The 18,620-nt window shown below is 44.4% G+C and overlaps 1 protein-coding gene across 3 annotated transcripts in view; it reads left to right on the top strand.

Moving 5' to 3' along the window:
- LOC138741499 (excitatory amino acid transporter 2-like) overlaps positions 1-18,620 on the top strand; it is a 251,683-nt gene that overhangs the window by 216,869 nt on the left and 16,194 nt on the right. For all 3 annotated transcript variants that reach the window (XM_069895695.1, XM_069895703.1, XM_069895711.1), the window contains exons 3-8: positions 5,850-6,002; positions 7,430-7,680; positions 9,825-9,990; positions 10,854-10,980; positions 16,306-16,539; positions 17,914-18,108. In XM_069895695.1, the coding sequence (XP_069751796.1) occupies positions 5,850-6,002; positions 7,430-7,680; positions 9,825-9,990; positions 10,854-10,980; positions 16,306-16,539; positions 17,914-18,108 (1,126 nt within the window). The remainder of the gene's footprint in view (positions 1-5,849; positions 6,003-7,429; positions 7,681-9,824; positions 9,991-10,853; positions 10,981-16,305; positions 16,540-17,913; positions 18,109-18,620) is intronic.

Genomic DNA, 18,620 nt, shown 5'->3' with positions numbered 1-18,620 from the left:
TAGATTTCAGACTTCTTGTCGGAGAACGTGCATGACATCACGTACAACCCTGAGGTTCTTTTTCCTGTGGGCGTGGCAGTATTGTCACATATTGGTAGTGCAAAAATAAACTGTACACAATGTATACATGCAAACAAATAAGGAAATGTAAGCAAACTGTGGAATACAGAGTGGAAAAAGAAACAAACATTAAGTGCAAAAGTAAGAGTTCTTAAATAAGTCTCTGATTGAGTTTTTGTTGAGGAGCCTGATGGTGGAGGGGGAGCAGCTCTCCCTGAACCTGGTGGTGCCGATACTTCTTTTCTGATGGCAACAGCGAGACCAGAGCATGTGCTGGGTGGTGTTGATGCTTTTTTCGAATACTTTATTAAAAATGTTAAGCCACATTACATTCAAATTTGATCATTCATATACAAAAAAGTGTGGCATACACCAAATCTCCCTTCCCCCCCACTCCCTCCCATTCACCCCAATACTCCTACCTCTGATCCGTCTCCCTCCCTTCTACCCCCAACCTCAAAGATAGAAGAAAGAAAGGAAGGAGATAGACCCATCAGTAACATAATTAAATGCCACTGATTAGGGTAACACCACCATAACATACTGAGGAGAGTTCAAAACTTTAAACCCATATAATCCAAATAAGGGCTCCACATTTTACGATAAAAAATATAATCATCATGTAAATTATACATTATCTTTATCAATGGAATTCCTGATCTCAATTCCATCTACCATCATTGCAAACTTGTTTCAATCTCATTTTTCCTTGTAATCGTTGTACAATTTCTCGCTACAGCCAAAAAAATCTCAATTTCAAACCCAACATTCTAACATTTCCTAATAAAAATAATGTTGGTTCCATGAACAATTTAATCTTAAAAAATTTTCTCTAAAACCTTCTTAGATCACGTCCTAAAAGGTTTAATAGTGTCACATGACCAAGTAGAATGTAAAAAAGAACCTACTTCTTTATGCCACCTAAAACATAAATCTGAAGAAACTAAATTAGATCTCTTTAATTTTTCAGAAGTTAAATATAACTGATATATAAAATTATAATGAACTTATCTATATCTCACATTGACAATCTTAGTCATACTATCTTTGCATAAATTTCTTCTAATCAATTGCTATTCCTAAATCTTTTTCCCACTTTAATCTAGACATATGTAAATCTAACTTGGGCATTTTATTCTGTAATAATGAATACATTTTAGATACAATTATTTTCTTCTCGCCTTCCATAAGTAAAATTTCAAATTTTGACTGCCTTGGCAACTTTAAAGTATGTCCAAAATTATCCAATAATAAAGCTCGAACTTGGTAATATCAAAAAAAGGGAACCTTGTGGTATTTCATACTTTTCATTCATTCTTTGAAAAGAAATAAAATGACCAGCTTTGTAGCAATCTTGTAGAATCTTAATTCCTTTCTGATCCCATATTTTCAAAAATTGATTATTAAGAGTAAAAGGAAAAAGTTTAATCTGATACAAAGTTGTCTTACCTGAAATTTTCCCCTGTGCACCTATTTCCTCATTTATCATACTCCATAATTCAATTAAATGTCTCAAAATAGGTGAATTATAAATAAATAGTAATGTAGAATTCCATTTATAAATAAATTGCTCCCTTCTCACCAATTTTAATTAACTCCATATTTGCCCATACTGATGAATTTTCCAAATCAAACACTCTATTAATAAATTTCATTTGTGCTGCCTTTCAATAATTTTGAAAATTCAGTAATTGCAAACCTCCCAGATCATACCTCCAAGTTAATTTTTGTCAAGATACCCAAGCCATTTTATCTTTCTGCAGAAACTTTCTAACAATAGAATTCAAATATTTGAAAATTTTTTGAGGAATTTTACAAGGAATAGATTGAAAAAGATATTGTAGTCTAGGAAAAATATTCATCTTGATACAATTAACTCTACCTATTAATGTTATAGGTAAATCTTTCCATCTATTTAAGTCATTTTTAATTTTATGAAATAAAGATAAATAATTCAAATCTTATAAATGATCTAAATTCTTATCCAATCTATGAGATGAAAATTGATAAATTTTAGCTGACCTTTTTCAAGAATGCAATGAATTAGATGTTTCCTTTACTTATAGAGAAGTTATAGAAACACTTAAATCAATGCCTAATGGGAAATTCCCTGGTGAAGATAGATTTACATCTGAATTTTATAAAAAAAATCTTGACTTATTAATGCCTCTATTAACAAGCAACAGATCACTACATTTACATTAACAAGCAATTCTTTACCAGATTCTTTTTTTTTTTTCAGGCAATTATCACTGTTGTTCTCAAGAAAGACAGAAATCCTTTAAACACTGGATCATATAGACCTATTTCTTTATTAAATGTTGATTATAACATTACATCTAAGGTTCTAGCAAATAGATTATCAAATTACTTACCAGGTTTAATTCATTTTGATCAAGCTGGATTTATTGAAAATCATTATTCTGCAGATAATATTGCAAAATTAATAGTTTTATTCATATTTCTCAGGAGGAATCCAACTTACCAATAGTCTTATCATTAAATCCTGAAAAGGCATTCGATAGGGCAGAGTGGAATTTTTTGTTTAAAATACTGAAAAAATTTAGGTTTGGACCAATGTTTATTAGTTGGAGTGAATCTTTATATAGAAACCCTTCCACCAGAGTGGTAATGAATGGCCAAATATCATCGTCTTTTTTATTAAAAAGGTTTACTAGACAAGGCTGCCCTTTGTCTCTGGCACTGTTTGCATTAGCTATTGAACCTTTGACTTAATTGATAAGACAAGATAATAATATTAAAGTGAAATCTGATAAGTATAAGATCTATTTATTTGCTGATGATGTTTTGATTTATTTAAGAGAACCCCCAAAATTCTTTAAAATCATTCTATGAAAGATTGAAACAATACGGTGCAATATCAGGTTATAAAATTAATTGGGAGAAAAGTGACATTTTGTCATTGACTGATGTGGATTATACTGATTGAAAGAAGATAGCCCAATTTAAATGGACAGATCAAATTAAATGGGTATTAGATTGTGTGGATCCTTAATGATTGCTGCTGCTTTCCGATGGAGATTGTGGGGGAGATGTTTTTACCAGTCCTCACTGATTGTGGTCTAGAGGTGAGGAAAGCAAGACACATTGAGGTGTTGAGTACCAGGTTTTGGAGTTTTCTGATCAGTTTTGAGAGTTTGATGGTGTTAAATGCCAAACTGTAGTCAATAAAGAGCATCCTGATGAATGCATCTTTACTGTCCAGGTGCTCCAGGGCTTTGTGTAGAGCCTGTGAGGTGGCATCCGCCGTAGACCTGTTGCTACGATAGGTGAATTGGAATGGATCCATGTCGCCGCTCAGACAGGAGCTGATATGCTTCAACACCAGCCTTTCAAAACACTTCATCACTGTTGATGTGAATGCCACTTAGTCATTTAGGCAGGTTACCACAATCTTCTTGGGCACCGGAGCAATTGATGCCTGTTTGAAACAGGTGGGTACCATGCTCTGTCGGAGTGAGATGTTGAAGATGTCCATGAATATATTGGTAAGTTGGTCAGCACAAATTTTTAATACTCAGCTGGGTACTCATCCGTCCAGATTGGATGCTTTCCTCAAATTCACTCTCCTGAATGCAGCCCACACGTCATTCTCAGATACGGACAGGAAAGAATCATCAGGGGATATGAAGGTGTACAGTGGTGGTTCTTTCTTGTTCTTGTGGTTGAATCGGGTGTAGAAGGCGTTGAGTTTATCTGCCAGTGGCTTTTCCATCTTCTACTGCACCAGATTTTGTTTTGTAGCAGGTTATATCATTTAGGCCCTGCCACAGCTGGCAGGTATTCCTCATGGTTTCCATTTTTGTCCAGAAACTCCAATTTTCCCGGGAGATGGCTTTCCACAGGTCATACCTGGCTCCTGCTGTACTGAGCTGGATTTCTGGACTTCAATGTCTGTGATCTGGCTCTTAGCAGGTTCCAGATTTCACTGTTCATCCAGGACTTCTGGTTGGGAAAAACCTGAAGTGATTGGGTGGGGACACACTCATCCACAGCTGTTTTGACAAAGTCTGTGATAGCCTCGGTGTAATCGTTCAGATCCTCAGCTGAGTCTTTGAACACCTCTCAAACTGCAGAATCGAGAAAGTCCTGTAACCGTTCTTCAGCCTCCTCTGTGATCGATTGTGCTGGGACCTTAGGAACAGCAGGTTACATGCTGGTGGTAGCTGGGCAGGGTTTTCCTGAGACAGGCCTGGTTAAAGTCTCCAACTAAGGGTGGGCTGTCTCTTGTTCACTGACCACAACATCCACTTCTCCAATTTCTATTAGGCCCCTCCTAACTCTCTCTATTTACCTATCCCTGTCTCCTTTCCACCAGTTCCCCACCCCCTTCCCTCTCTATTCAGAGAGGAGTGCTATTCCCTCCCCCTATCTCTTCTGTTCTCCTACCTATATCCACTTATGGCCTCCCTCTGCCCCTTCTTCCCTCCCCTCCTCTCCTCCCCACCCCCCCCCCACCATTTTATTCAGGTACTTGCTTTTTGCTCACAAAAAAGAGCTCAGACCCACATCGTTGGTTCCACCCCTTCGCTTCCAACAGGCGCTACGTGACCTGCTGAGTTTTTCCAGAAGAGCAAGATTTATGATGTGTTAAAACTTGTGGAAACGCAACTTACATGTTTCACAATCTTAAATTCCCTGGTCTTTTGCATTTGCAGATTCAGTTCAATTGACTTCAGTTTTATATCAATAAAATCAGATCAAACGTAAATTTTACTCCTATAGTTATATTTGGGGCAAGGATAAACTGGATGAAGAGAAAAGGCAGAATGAGGCTGTAACTTGTTTTTAATAAATTAAACAAAATTGAAACATGGGGTTTAATTGAAGAGTAACTGAAGCATCGATGTAAGTCTATATTTTTCAACCATTAATTCATGGGTTATTTAAGCCGATCTGGCTTGACCAGCATTTCTGTCTTTTTTTTCCTGAGAAGGGGATTGGTGAGATGATGAGCCACTGCAGTCCTTCTGGTGAAGATGCTATTAGGGAGGGAGTCCTGAGGACCAGTGATAAGTTTTCAACTGCAGTTGGTGGGTGATTTGTGAGGGAAACCTGAAGGCGGTGATGTTTCCGTGTCCCTGCTTGGCGGTAGAGGTCATACATTTGGTGGAGGGTGTTCTCAAAACCTGAGTGAGTCGCCCAGTACATCCCACAGGCTACCGTGATCTACAAATGGTTTAGGCGCATGAATGGGTGACAATGCAGGTGTCCAGTCCTATAGCTTATCAAAGTTAATATTGTGAGAAGCTCTCTATGTGACGTTGGAGACACATTCATCCAGGCAAGCTGGCTGTGGCTTGTTGAAGGTGGGAAGACGCTGGGATTTCTGGGAAGTGAATAAGGGTACCCTGCTTCAGACCTGATCCTTGCAACCACAATGTGTCTGGGACTGGCCCAATTAAGGGGAAGAGTCAGCCATTATGATGGTGATTTCAGGGACACTCCAGGACATGGGTCAATGTGAGGGATGGTGACTATTTAATTTCCTTCCAGATTGCAATTTGCTGGATACATTTCATTGGTGGCGTTCAGTCAGATTTGGATACCAGCACCTCCATCTCTCTATCCTCTAAAATGTGTCAGCTTCAGGGGCACACCTTCCCTCTGGAACTCCCTCTCCAGCCCACTGCCCTGAAGCCTAGCACTTTGGCACCTCTCCCTCCCCTCTTCTTCTGTACCTTCATGCCACCATCAGAGGGTTTACTAAGGAGTTTGTTCTCAACAGGATGTCCCTGTGGACTAATCTCCCCATCTTCTCCCTGCAGGAGTGATATTCGGAGCATTTTCTGGAGGTTTGCTGCGATACGCTGGCCAACTACACCCCGACATCGTCATGATCATAGCATTCCCAGGAGACATTCTCATGAGGATGCTGAAGATGCTCATTCTTCCTTTGATCATCTCCAGTTTAATTACAGGTGAGAACAATGGCCGCCTTCCCCTTGGACAAGCGCACACACACTTAAAACCATCAGTACTACATGCAGAGAAAATGCATTACAAGAAAAACAAATGTTCTCAGGCCTTGCAAATGGAGATTGGAGATACACTGAACCTTGTAGATCATGTGCTATCAGGATATCATGACATCATATGAGGAGAAATGTGACCAGCATGGAGCACGGTACCTCAAAGGGTCTATCAAGGCACTTGAGGCATAGAGTTGTCTAGGATGGAAACAAGCCTTCTAACCCAACTTGAGGGGATGCAGTTGCTTAGAGACGAGAGAAGGTTTGGGGGAGATTTAATAGACTTATCTATTGAATCTGAGGGGCTACATTTTGAAGGGATTTGATGGAAAAGGAGATGCTTCCACTGGCATTGATGGTGACCCAAGGATGCACATTAAAACCAATTGGCAAGGCCACACTATTTTGACCTCAATGTTTGAGTCACTATCGAGGGTGGATTCGGTACAACTTGACTCGTGATAGTAAGAGCAGAAGCAAAGCTTTTTCTCCCTAGAATGGCAATGGTATGTGGAAATTTAATAGAGCCGTCAAAAACAATAAAGAATAATAAGAGGATACAGTGGCAGAAGGATCACTTGAACCATATGTTGAGATAAGTGCCGGAGATGAGGGAGAACACCTTGGTCTCAGAGAGTTTTCATGACCTGTGAGTACTTTTAATAATAACCTTTAAAATGTATAATATCCAAACAAGAGAACATTTATGGGGCTATAATAAAAGGAAATGAATGGCATAAAAGAAGAGCTAGCACAAACCTGATTGGCTGAATGGTTTCATTTTACTTCAGTCAATGACTGTATCCTTAATTTTTCCATAACACACCCACCTACACACACACCCACCTATACACACACCCACATATACACACCTACACACCCCCACCCACACACCCCCACCCACACACACCCCCACCTATACACACACACACCCCCATACACACACACACACACACACACACACACACTGTAGTTATCTTTCCTAGAAACGGAATCATTCAGCACGGAAACAACCATTCAACCACTTCTAACCCATCAAATCCCATTGTAGTCTCCCCACATCCCTCCTCCCAATTCTACCACTCACCTACACACTGGGGGCAATTTATAATGGTCAGTTTACCCACCCAACCTCACATCTTTGAGATGTTGGCGGAAAACAGAGAACCCGGAGAAAAACCCACGAGACCACAGAGAGAGAGCGTGCACACGCCTGAAGTATGTTTTCAGGAGTTGTGCGCATCTTTATTAATAAGGATGGGGGGGCGGGGGGGAAATGACTGGACGTTGTTGCCCAGGAGTTGTGCACAGTATATAACAGCGGTCCTTTGGTATGAATGTGCTATTTCAAAGGTGTGCTTTTTACCATTCACGAGGTCTGTCCGGTCTTGATGCTAAGGCCAGTGGGCGTCTGGGGACCAGAGCCATGGTGTACTACATGTCCACCACCATCATCGCAGCTGTGCTGGGTGTGATCCTCGTGTTGGCTATTCACCCGGGAGATCCTGCACTGAAGTTGCAGCTGGGAGAAGGGAAGAAGAACGATGAGGTTTCCAGCCTGGATGCCTTCCTGGATCTCATCCGAAACCTCTTTCCTGAAAACCTGGTGCAAGCCTGTTTTCAGCAGGTAAGAAACTGGCAATATGTTTTGGAAAAGCAAAAAAAAACCCAGCAATCTTTTGTTGCTGACACTTTAACAGGCCAGACAGCGTCTGTGGAGAGAGTTAATATTTCAGGATGATGACTACATCAGAGCTAGGAATAATAGGAGGGGCAGTCCTGACTGTTACGAACCCAGAGGACCCCAAAACCCAGCAGCAATAGATATTCACCAAGACAAATGGTTACTTAAACAAAAGTTACTTATAATTATCTTTAAACATGAAAACAGAATCACACTTTAACTTATCACTATTGAATTAACTAACCTAACTTAATCCCCTTCTAATTCTAAGCGCACGTGTATGTAATGTGTGTGTGTGCAAGTTCAGAAAAGTTCTTTGATTCACAGTCCAATCTCACTTCTCATTCCTCCAAGTTCACTGGTTGCAGGCAATTCTTATACTGTGCACAGAATTTAACATTTATAAAATTCACCAGGCTTTAGTGCTTGAAAGGTAAATGGTTACTGCTCAGGACGGTTCTTGTCAGTTTTCAGAGAGAGATTTGTTGCTCGTTGGACACCCACAACTGATTCCTTTTTAATCAGCCACTTCAATCTCTTGCTGATGAAACTTGCCCCTCAGGGTTCTCCAGATGATAACCTCTTTCTTTCAGGTCACCACAGAATGCCTTTCTGTTTCCCTTATTCCAAGTGAAACATTAGGCGGCCAGTCCTCTCCTCTTGCGTGAACCACAAGGGCTTTGACCAGGCTAAACCCCATCTTCCAAATGGGGTTTTCCACAAGCTTGCCAGCTTGTCCTGTTCCAGTCCCAGCTGCTGCTGCTGACTGTAAAACTGCAGAGCTGATCTCTGTGTGTGTGTGTCTCTTTCTTTCTTTCTCTCTCTTTCTCTCTCTCTCTCTCTCCCCCAAAGAGAAAACCTGTTTGACTCTCTCTGCTTGCAAAACCACATGATCCTTCTAGATCAGCAAGTTCCTATCCAGACAGTCTGCAGCTCTGACAAGTTCTTTCATCTGTTGTCTTTTGTAAACAACAATCCATTAGTGAAGTCTCTTGGGCACTCTCCAAAGTTTTTGCAAAGGCTGTTGGCCCCTACATGTCTATCATGAGCAGAGCTCCAGCATTTTAAATAAGATTCTGTTTTAAAGTATTTGTATGTGGCCTACACTAAAAAAAACCTAGCCCAATTTATCTCCCAAAAAACATATCTATATTCTGTCACAAGACAAAAAGAGTATCTATGTTTGAGTAAAGATGAAGAGGAACTAAATAATTTGTGTTGCAGACTGGGCGAAGATGGTGAAAGCTTAATACTCCTAGCTGATTTGTTTGTAAATGAATAATAAATATTCATTTGTCGGGGGGGGGGGGGGGGGGGAGGGTAGCTGCATGGTTCTAAGCCCCTGTGATGGGAAAGGATGCTGTTGAGAGCTGGAATGCAGATAGTGGAAATGATAAGCCAGGAGGCATTTAATGAGGCAAAAAGGATTCAGGTACCATTGTCTTCAGGGAGAGGCAGAGACGACTGAAGGTGTAAGAAGGTTGGGTTTGTTTTCATTCTGAACTCCTGTAAGCCTCTTGGTCAAATTAAGTTCCAATCTCCACTCTTGATAAATAGGAAAAGGCTATTCTGCAGTGCAGGTAAACTCCAGCCAATTATAGGCTGCAAATATAGATTCCTGGAATGAAATTACAGAGCAAGAGTGGCACAGCTGCCTCATCGCTTCAGTGACTCGAGACCTATTCTGATCTCGGACGCTGTCCGTGTGAAGTTTGCATGTTTTCCCTGTGACAGCATGGGTTTCCTCCAGATGCTCCACATCTCCGTGAAATACAAGTTGGTAGGTTAATTAACTGCTACAAATTGAGTCTATAGAATGTAGAAGAGAGGTAGAATGACCTCTGCGGGAGTTGGGAATTGATATCAAATGTGGGGAGAATAAAGAGGGATTAGGGTAATTTGCTTGAGGAAATGCTGCCCTCCTGAGCTCGCCTGAAAACAGCATCATCTCTGAACAGGTCCCAGCCTCCCTGAGCAATGGGTCTGAATCTCTCCAATTCTTCGAATCCATCAGCACCAGGCTTTTTTTGGATCTGGAATATGGTCAATTAGTTGTCCCTTAACTATCCCCCCCCCCCCACCCATAGATACAGACGGTCATCAAGAAAGTGGAGAAACCCCTTGAGAATCAGAGCGTTACCAACGTTTCGGACATCATGCTGGATGCAGTGAATGAAACCCTGGGACCATCGGAAGGGCCCAGCTACACCATCACAAAGCACTTGCAATTCAAGGACGGGATGAATGTGCTGGGTAAGGTCATCTCAACGTTCATGCTTCCGTACGTAACAGCAGGCCAGAAGTGTTAGCTAGGAGGATATTCACCTTAGTCCTGAGCTGTCTGTGCAGGCAAGCTCCTCTACCCTGTCCATAGTCCAGGATCTGTCATGCACCATGCACGGAGCAACTTGGGTACATCAGCATCCCTTCGTCGCTGCTCCCGGAGGTGAGGATACTCGTTTACTTCTTGGGGTAGCAACAGTGAGAAAGACACAGACATTAATATGCCATTTTCAGTGTGAAGGGAGATATGATGGACCCCAATACCTCTGTAAACCCTTGTATTGAGGTAGGTCAGTGACCTATTCACAAGCAGGATACTTGGCTGTGGTTCCTTGCTCTTGCTGTCCGTTTCCAAGTTACGTTGACTGTTCTTTTCTCTGTGATGATGTTCCATGTGCTCACTACCCTCTGCATGAAGGAAGTGCCCTTCAGGTCCTTTTAAACTTTCCCCTCTCACTTTAAGCTTATTAAAAAAAAATTTGGACAGGTACATGGATAGGGAAGGTTTGGGGAGATTTGGGATAAATGAAGCCAAATAGGATCAGTTCAGGTGGGTACCTTGGTTGGTGTGGGCAAGTTGAGCTGAAGGGCCTGGCTCAGTAGTGTAGACACTAACCCGGTGTTGCTCTGTGAGCACTCTCTGACCCAGCTTTCAGCCCCCACTGCTCCTGTGTGAGTCATGTTTGTGTTTGATCTCACTCCTGTGATTGATTTTGGCCTCTTTCCTCATTGAGGGGTGCGGGTGGAGATCAGCTATGTACGTGGCGGGCATTATTGGGATTGCACATCGGTGCCCGCTGACGACTTACTCATCCAGTCTCACCATATTGCAGGTGTGATTGGGTTCTTCATTGCTTTTGGTATCGCCATGGGGAAAATGGGGGAGAGGGCGCAGTTGATGGTGGAATTCTTCAACATCCTCAACGAGATCGTCATGAAGCTGGTGATAATGATCATGTGGTAAGACTCATAGCCGCCCAACCTGTGGCCACTGACTCTCCTCTCCCTCACGTCCTGTATCCTCTGAAGTTGAAGGCGTTTAAAGAGATATTTGCTTTCCTTTTTTATTATTGACAGCCAAGATATAACAGTGGGTTAAGTAATTTCTGATATTCATTAGCCACTAAGGAGAGAGTCCAATGTTTAAATCCAGTTAGTGTTACATTTGATCGAATTTTCCAATCAGGAGGATCTTGTCAAACTGGAGAACTTGGGAGCAGATGAGGGAGAATAAATGAATGCAGGAAAGAGAATTGATAGAGGTTGAGGGTGCATGGTGTAATGAGGCACACAACTACCAGCACCGCAATAGGGTGGATCTATTTCACTATGGCATAGCAGGAAGCCATTTGATCCATTGATCCTGTGCTAGCTCACAGACTAACTACATCCTTCTGCTCACTTTCTTTGTCACCTACCTTCTCTGCATTCTGGTTGAGTTGTGTGAATGATTTCTAAGCATTGGCCATATTACCTGAATTAAAACTGGAGGTCAGTACCATTTATTCACACTAGGCACTGAAACTATCTGGAATGCCTGCCTCTCACTGATGACCCTACTGTCCCTCTTCAATCTGAAATTGACAGATGCTTACGGTATGTGATGCAAAGTGGAGAAAGGGAAGCAAGGTACCCATGAATCTTAATCTAATTAAATGGCAAAATGGGGTCCCTGATCTTCCTTCAGGTTGCCATCCCAACTAAGTGTACAAATAAGCCTCAGGCAGACATAGCCCAACTGATTCTCATCGAACTTTAAAAGTGTCCTCCACAAATCCTACCTGACACCATCCGCAGGCTGATCTCAGCCCAGTCATGAGGGCTCATTGTCTGGGACTGGTTAAGAAACTGGTACTGAGGTAACAGCCATCTTATCATTTGTCTTTGAATTTAAATTTTTTATTTAGTCATATAGCCCGGTTACAGGCCATTTTTGGCCCATGAGTCCGTGCCGCCCAATTTACACCCAATTAACCTCTACCTCCGGTGCGTTTTGAATGGTGGGAGGAAACCGGAGCCCCCAGGGAAAACCCACACAGACACGGGGAGAACATATAAACTCCTTTGAACCCCAATCCCAATCGCTGACACTGTAAAGGCGTTGCAATAACCACTACACCAACCGTGCCACTCTAAATACCAGAGGAAAGACACAACTGCAAATCGACCTTCAAAAGTAGAGGGCATAAATTAGGGAAGAATCTCCAAAGCAGATACTGTACGACAATTATAATGTTAAATTTTCATCAGAAAAATGATGGTTAAATTAGCAAAGCACATCTCTCTCTCTCCCTACATATATATATATATTTATATATGTACCCTTCTCTCTATCCCTCTCTCCTTCCTCATAGTCTCCTTTTAGTCCTTCTTTCTAACTCTCTCCATCTTCAATTTGCTAACTGGCCAAACAGATCCGTGGCAGATGCCATTTCAGTGACTCTCCACTCAGCCCTGGAACGTCTGCATACCAAGGATACCTATGTTAGACCACTGTTCATGTTCTACTGCTCCATGGTTGTTCTCAAACTTCAGGATCTATGCCAAATGACCCCCTCTGCAACTGGCTCCATGACTTCTTGTCCAAAAGGATGTAAATCAGTGAAGATGGGTGACAACATCTCCTCCACGATCACACTCAACACCAGCACTCGTCAGGGATGTGTACTCAGTCCCTACTATACACCCATGTCACGAATGTACAGCTAAATAGCGTTCAAACTCCAGCTTCAAATTTGCCAATGCACCAAACTAGTGGGTTGGGTATCAGAAGCCCTTTTCCACTGGCATCCCAGTTAATTGGCTGTGCAGTGTCCCGGGACAGGAAGCCCTTTGGGCCACCCCTAACTGAACACACTCATCCCCAGGGATCGGAGTGTTCTACCTTCAACTGGCAATGGGTGACTTTCTGCTGTCCCTTTTCCACTGGTTTTATCAGCACGCTGGCGTTGGCAAATGCTGGAGATGTGAGTAGGGGTAAAGGGGGTTAATCCCTGGTGTGAAATGGCATTTGACGCTGGTGTTCAGACAGTGTTCCTTTCCACTGGACCCTGTCCTAGTAAGTTTCCAGTTAATTCCTGGGACAGGGTGCCAGTGGAAAAGGGGCTAATGATGGAATACAGGAAAGAGATTGAAAGTCTAGAGGCATGGTTCCAAGATAACAACCTCTCTCTCAACATCAATAACTCAAAGGAGATGAGCGCTGACTTCAGGAGAAGGGGTAGTGTCCACACTCTTCTTCTTTGGCTTGGCTTCGCGGATGAATATTAATGGAGGGGTAATGTCCACGTCAGCTGCAGGCTCGATTGTGGCTGACGTGTCCGATGCGGGACAGGCAGACACGGTTGCAGCGGTTGCAGGGGAAAATTGGTTGGTTGGGGTTGGGTGTTGGGTTTTTCCTCCTTTGTCTTTTGTCAGTGAGGTGGGCTCTGCAGTTTTCTTCAAAGGAGGTTGCTGCCCGCCGAACTGTGAGGCGCCAAGATGCACGGTTTGAGCGATATCAGCCCACTGGCGGTGGTCAATGTGGCAGGCACCAAGAGATTTCTTTAGGCAGTCCTTGTACCTCTTCTTTGGTGCACCTCTGTCACGGTGGCCAGTGGAGAGCTCGCCATATAACACGATCTTGGGAAGGCGATGGTCCTCCATTCTGGAGACGTGACCCACCCAGCTCAGCTGGATCTTCAGCAGCGTGGACTCGATGCTGTCGGCCTCTGCCATCTCGAGTACTTCGATGTTAGGGATGAAGGCGCTCCAATGAATGTTGAGGATGGAGCGGAGACAACGCTGGTGGAAGCGTTCTAGGAGCCGTAGGTGATGCCGGTAGAGGACCCATGATTCAGAGCCGAACAGGAGTGTGGGTATGACAATGGCTCTGTATACGCTTATCTTTGTGAGGTTTTTCAGTTGGTTGTTTTTCCAGACTCTTTTGTGTAGTCTTCCAAAGGCGCTATTTGCCTTGGCGAGTCTGTTGTCTATCTCGTTGTCGATCCTTGCATCTGATGAAATGGTGCAGCCAAGATAGGTAAACTGGTTGACCGTTTTGAGTTTTGTGTGCCCGATGGAGATGTGGGGGGTCTGGTAGTCATGGTGGGGATCTGGCTGATGGAGGACCTCCATTTTCTTCAGGCTGACTTCCAGGCCAAACATTTTGGCAGTTTCCGCAAAACAGGACGTCAAGCGCTGAAGAGCTGGCTCTGAATGGGCAACTAAAGCGGCATCATCTGCAAAGAGTAGTTCACGGACAAGTTTCTCTTGTGTCTTGGTGTGAGCTTGCAGGCGCTTCAGATAGAAGAGACTGCCATCCGTGCGGTACTAGATGTAAACAGTGTCTTCATTGTTGAGGTCTTTCATGGCTTGGTTCAGCATCATGCTGAAGAAGATTGAAAAGAGGGTTGGTGCGAGAACACAGCCTTGCTTCACGCCATTGTTAATGGAGAAGGGTTCAGAGAGCTCATTGCTGTATCTGTCCACACTACTGTCAACATTAATAATGCTGAAGTGGAAAGAGAAGATAGCTTCAAGTTCTCATGAACAATTATCTCCGATGATTTGACCTGGGACAAGCATATCAAAATGACAGTCATGAAAGTGCACCAATACCTCTTGGAAGAGCGTCGTTTCCCCCCGCCCCCCCACTCCATCAGAAATGTTTACAGGTGCACCATCGAAACCACCATTGCTGGGTGCTTCACAGAGCAAGACGAGAGCTGCTCTGACAGAAATGAATGCAACTCAAAACATAACGTAAACTTCCAACCCCTCTATAAACTCTGTTTACATCTGCTTCAGCCTAGGAAAGGCAGCCAATGCACCGAAGGATCCATCACACCCCGGAGATACTCTCTTCTCCCTCATCCCATTGGGGAGAAGGCTCATGTGTGTGAAAACACACCCCAACAGGTTTGAGGACAGTTTCCACAGCTGCCCTGGTCCTGAATGAACCCCACAGTGGTGCTCTCCTGCTGCCCTTACTTGGTGTCAATTGATCTTCCTTTTCATTGTAATCCTACACTCTGTAAATTGTGCTCTGTTATAGTTACCTGTAGGACTGCTTGCAGAAGAATCCTTCTCACCAGACTAGCGGAGCATTTTGTGCTAAATTAACTGAAGCTTCTTTCTTTTTCTTCCCCTTTCTTGCTTTCCAGCCTTCCTCTCTCTCACTCTCTCTGGCTCGTGCCCTTTCTCTCATACACACTCTATACTCTATCTGTCTCACTCGCTCTCTTTCACTTTCTCAGCCTACACTCTAATGCCAGTACATTTCACAGAAGCCACTTTTATACTGCAAAACCGTAGTATTCCTGTAGATATGACCCGACTTAGGAAGGCGGCTTGCATGTTCACACAGAACTGAGAAAAGTCAGCTCCATAAGTGAAAGACACTCCACCGCTGATGCTACGATGGATAAATCTAGACCCCACCCCCCCATTGCGATTCTTTCACACAGCACTTGAAAGGTGGATAGAACCCAGCTTTCAAGCTCGGTGTAAAAGGGGCTTGAGATTACGTTCCCTCAGGGCATGCTTGGTCAATGTTGGACCACTACCCAGCCCTGTCAATGTTAAAAAGGCTAGCCCCTACCGCATGTTAACAAGCAAAGGGTGCCAGTGAAGTAAACGCCACACACACACAGAGGTCAGCATTGAACCTGGAACCCTGGAGCTGTGAGGCAGCAGGTCAACCTGCTGAGCCACTTTTGCCTCCAAGTATCAGGAGCTTCGTGAAATAATCAACCTACTATCTGGCAGATGGGTTCTGGTCTAAAATCCACTAACCCCTATTTCCAAAGGGCAGGCACCAGCATAAAAATGTGGCTGCACCCAGGCTCTAGAAGCCATTATTTACATACTGGCCTACCTGGTGTGAGCTGGCAGAGAGGTTAGAAACCAGGCCACCGGGAAAAACTCCCACTCTCCCTCCCCAATATTCATTTCTCACCCAAGCCTGTCACTTACTGAAGGTTAATGGTCCACTCCTCCCTCCATATCTCATCGCCTTCTCCATGGACAAGATGAAGAAGTAGCAACAATGACCAGCAGTCATAGGATTATGTTGCAAGCAACATCATTCCTGGAAATCCAGGGACCCTGCACACGCTCAAAAGCAGATGGATTAAAGCCTCTTGCGGACCCGCATTCAAAACAGGTTTCATGTGATAGACCCCACCTCAAACACACAGCTGCCCCATCTAGATGTGTCAAAGCTGGTCAGCGCATGCCCCACGCCCAGAGCAGTACTCAAATGAAGTTCCTCTCTAACCCTAATATTTCTTTTGTGTTCTTAAGGTACTCACCCCTGGGTATCGCCTGCCTGATCTGTGGGAAGATTGTGGCCATAAAGGACTTGGAGGTGGTGGCCAGGCAACTGGGCATGTACATGGTGACAGTAATCACTGGCCTGATCATCCACGGAGGCATCATTTTGCCACTGATGTACTTTGTGATAACCAGGAGGAATCCCTTCTCCTTCCTAGCAGGCATTTTCCAGGCTTGGATCACTGCCCTCGGGACAGCATCTAGGTATATTCCCAATTGAGACTTCATCTGTCTGCTTCAGGGAGTGGAGAGAAATGTATCAATCCCAGGTTCCTTGGCTCACACCAAGTTTGAACCCATAAATCGCCAGGAGCAGAATTAGGCCATTTGGCCAATCGTGTCTGCTCCGCCATTCGAGTAACACCAGATGTGTTTTTTTCAACTCAACCCCATTCTCCTGCCTTCTCCCTGTAACCTTTGACAAACTCACTAATCAAGAACCTATCAATCTCCACTTCAAGTCCACCAGTGGCTTGGCTTTCATAGCCGTCTGTGGCACAAATTCCACAGATTAATCGCCCTCTGACTCAAGAAATTTCTCCTCATCCTTTTATTCTGAGGCTGTGCCCTCCAGAAACATCAGTTCTGCGTCCATTCTGTCCAGCCCTTTTGATATTCGGAAGGCTTTGATGAAATCCCCCTCATCCATCTAAACTCCAGCGAGTTTAGGCCTAGAGTCCCACATCTATTTGACAGATTCAATGTCCTCAGTGAGGGGAAGGAAAGATGCCAAGAGCACATTTAAGGAGGGCTCAATACTCCCAGAATCAACAGGAATTTGCAAATAACCTTCCGTACACGGAAATGTCACAGGAGCTTTAATGAAATATCATTGCCTGGAAAAAATTACAACATTGCATATCTTTGAAATTGAAAATCAATCTCACCCAGGGTCAAAAGTTCCAGTGCCCACTTCTACATTCTCTTGGAAATTTCTAGAAGCTTGATGACATTCCTGGGTAGCTAACTCCCCTACTGTTGGAAGTTCCAGAGTTAAAGTCTTAGCCACACGTGGATGAAGGGAGGAGGGATTGGAGGATCTCAAGGCTCATGGTGCTGGGATAGGCGGCAAAGGGGAGGGGATGGGAGTGGAATGGAGGATGGAGAGCAGGGGAGGGATGCAGTGGGGAGAGGGATTAAGGAGTGGGAGCAGGGGGGAGGGAGCAGCAGGGGTGACGTGCAGTGGAGTAGAGGTGGGAGAGGAAGCGGGGGATGGGAACAGAGAGAGATGGAAGGGAAGGAGGCAGGATGGGCAGGGGGAGGAGGAAGAGCTAGGAGCTGGCTAGAAGGCAGTTGCGGGAGGAAGGGAGGGAGGAGGGATGGGAGTAGTGGAGGAGGAGGAGGAGGGAATGGGTAGGGCAGTGAAGAGGGAAGGAGGAGGGGATTGGCAGGTGAGGTAGGAAGGGAAGGAGGGAATGGGCAGGTGAGGGAAGAGGAAAGGAAATGGAGGGAGGAGGAGGGGGCTGGAGTCAAGGAAGGAGGAGAAGGTGGGCAGAGGTGAAGTAGGGAGATGTAATCATTGAGGAAGATGGACGTCCAGGCAATCAGGAAGATGACACCCTGTGTTACGTTTTCCAGTGCTGGGACCCTGCCTGTTACTTTCCGCTGTCTGGAGGAGAACCTGGGGATTGACAAACGAGTGACCCGATTTGTTCTACCAGTGGGAGCAACCATAAACATGGATGGGACTGCTCTCTACGAGGCTGTGGCTGCCATATTCATTGCCCAGATGAATAACATCCACTTGGATGCGGGGCAGATTGTGACAGTGAGGTACGTTCCAACCCATCACTGATCTGAGCCCAACTCTCTCAACTCCCCCCCCACCCCACCCCCACTGCGTTCCTGCTGATGTCTGCACATGCAGTCAGTATCCCCCTGCAGAAAGACCATTCAAATCAATGTTCGCACTCCAATCCAATGCTTGGTCTAACTTCTCACGTGGCACTTTTGAACTGCAGCACCAGGTAGCCCTCCTGGGAGCCAGGTGCGATTGGTGGGGCAAAGGTGCTTCCAGCACCTTTTAAGCTGCAGGGGGATTCGACTCAATAAATCGCCAACCTGGGATCCCACCCCTGCGAAGACGCGTTGAATGACGTGCCACGCACTTATCGGAAACGATCTTTGGACGCTGGCTAAGTAACTCTGCTGTGCTGTGGTAACCACCGCCGTCGGGCAAATACTGCGGTCATTGAAGGTGCAGTAAGATGTTAGCACTGCGCCTTTCAGACGATGCAGCCCAGTGACACACACACGCAAGTGCTGACTGGAATAATTTTCATTTT

The sequence above is a fragment of the Narcine bancroftii genome, chromosome 1, assembly GCF_036971445.1.
Source record: "Narcine bancroftii isolate sNarBan1 chromosome 1, sNarBan1.hap1, whole genome shotgun sequence".
Classification (NCBI taxonomy): Eukaryota; Metazoa; Chordata; class Chondrichthyes; order Torpediniformes; family Narcinidae; genus Narcine; species Narcine bancroftii.
This window is presented reverse-complemented; position numbering and strand designations above follow the sequence as displayed.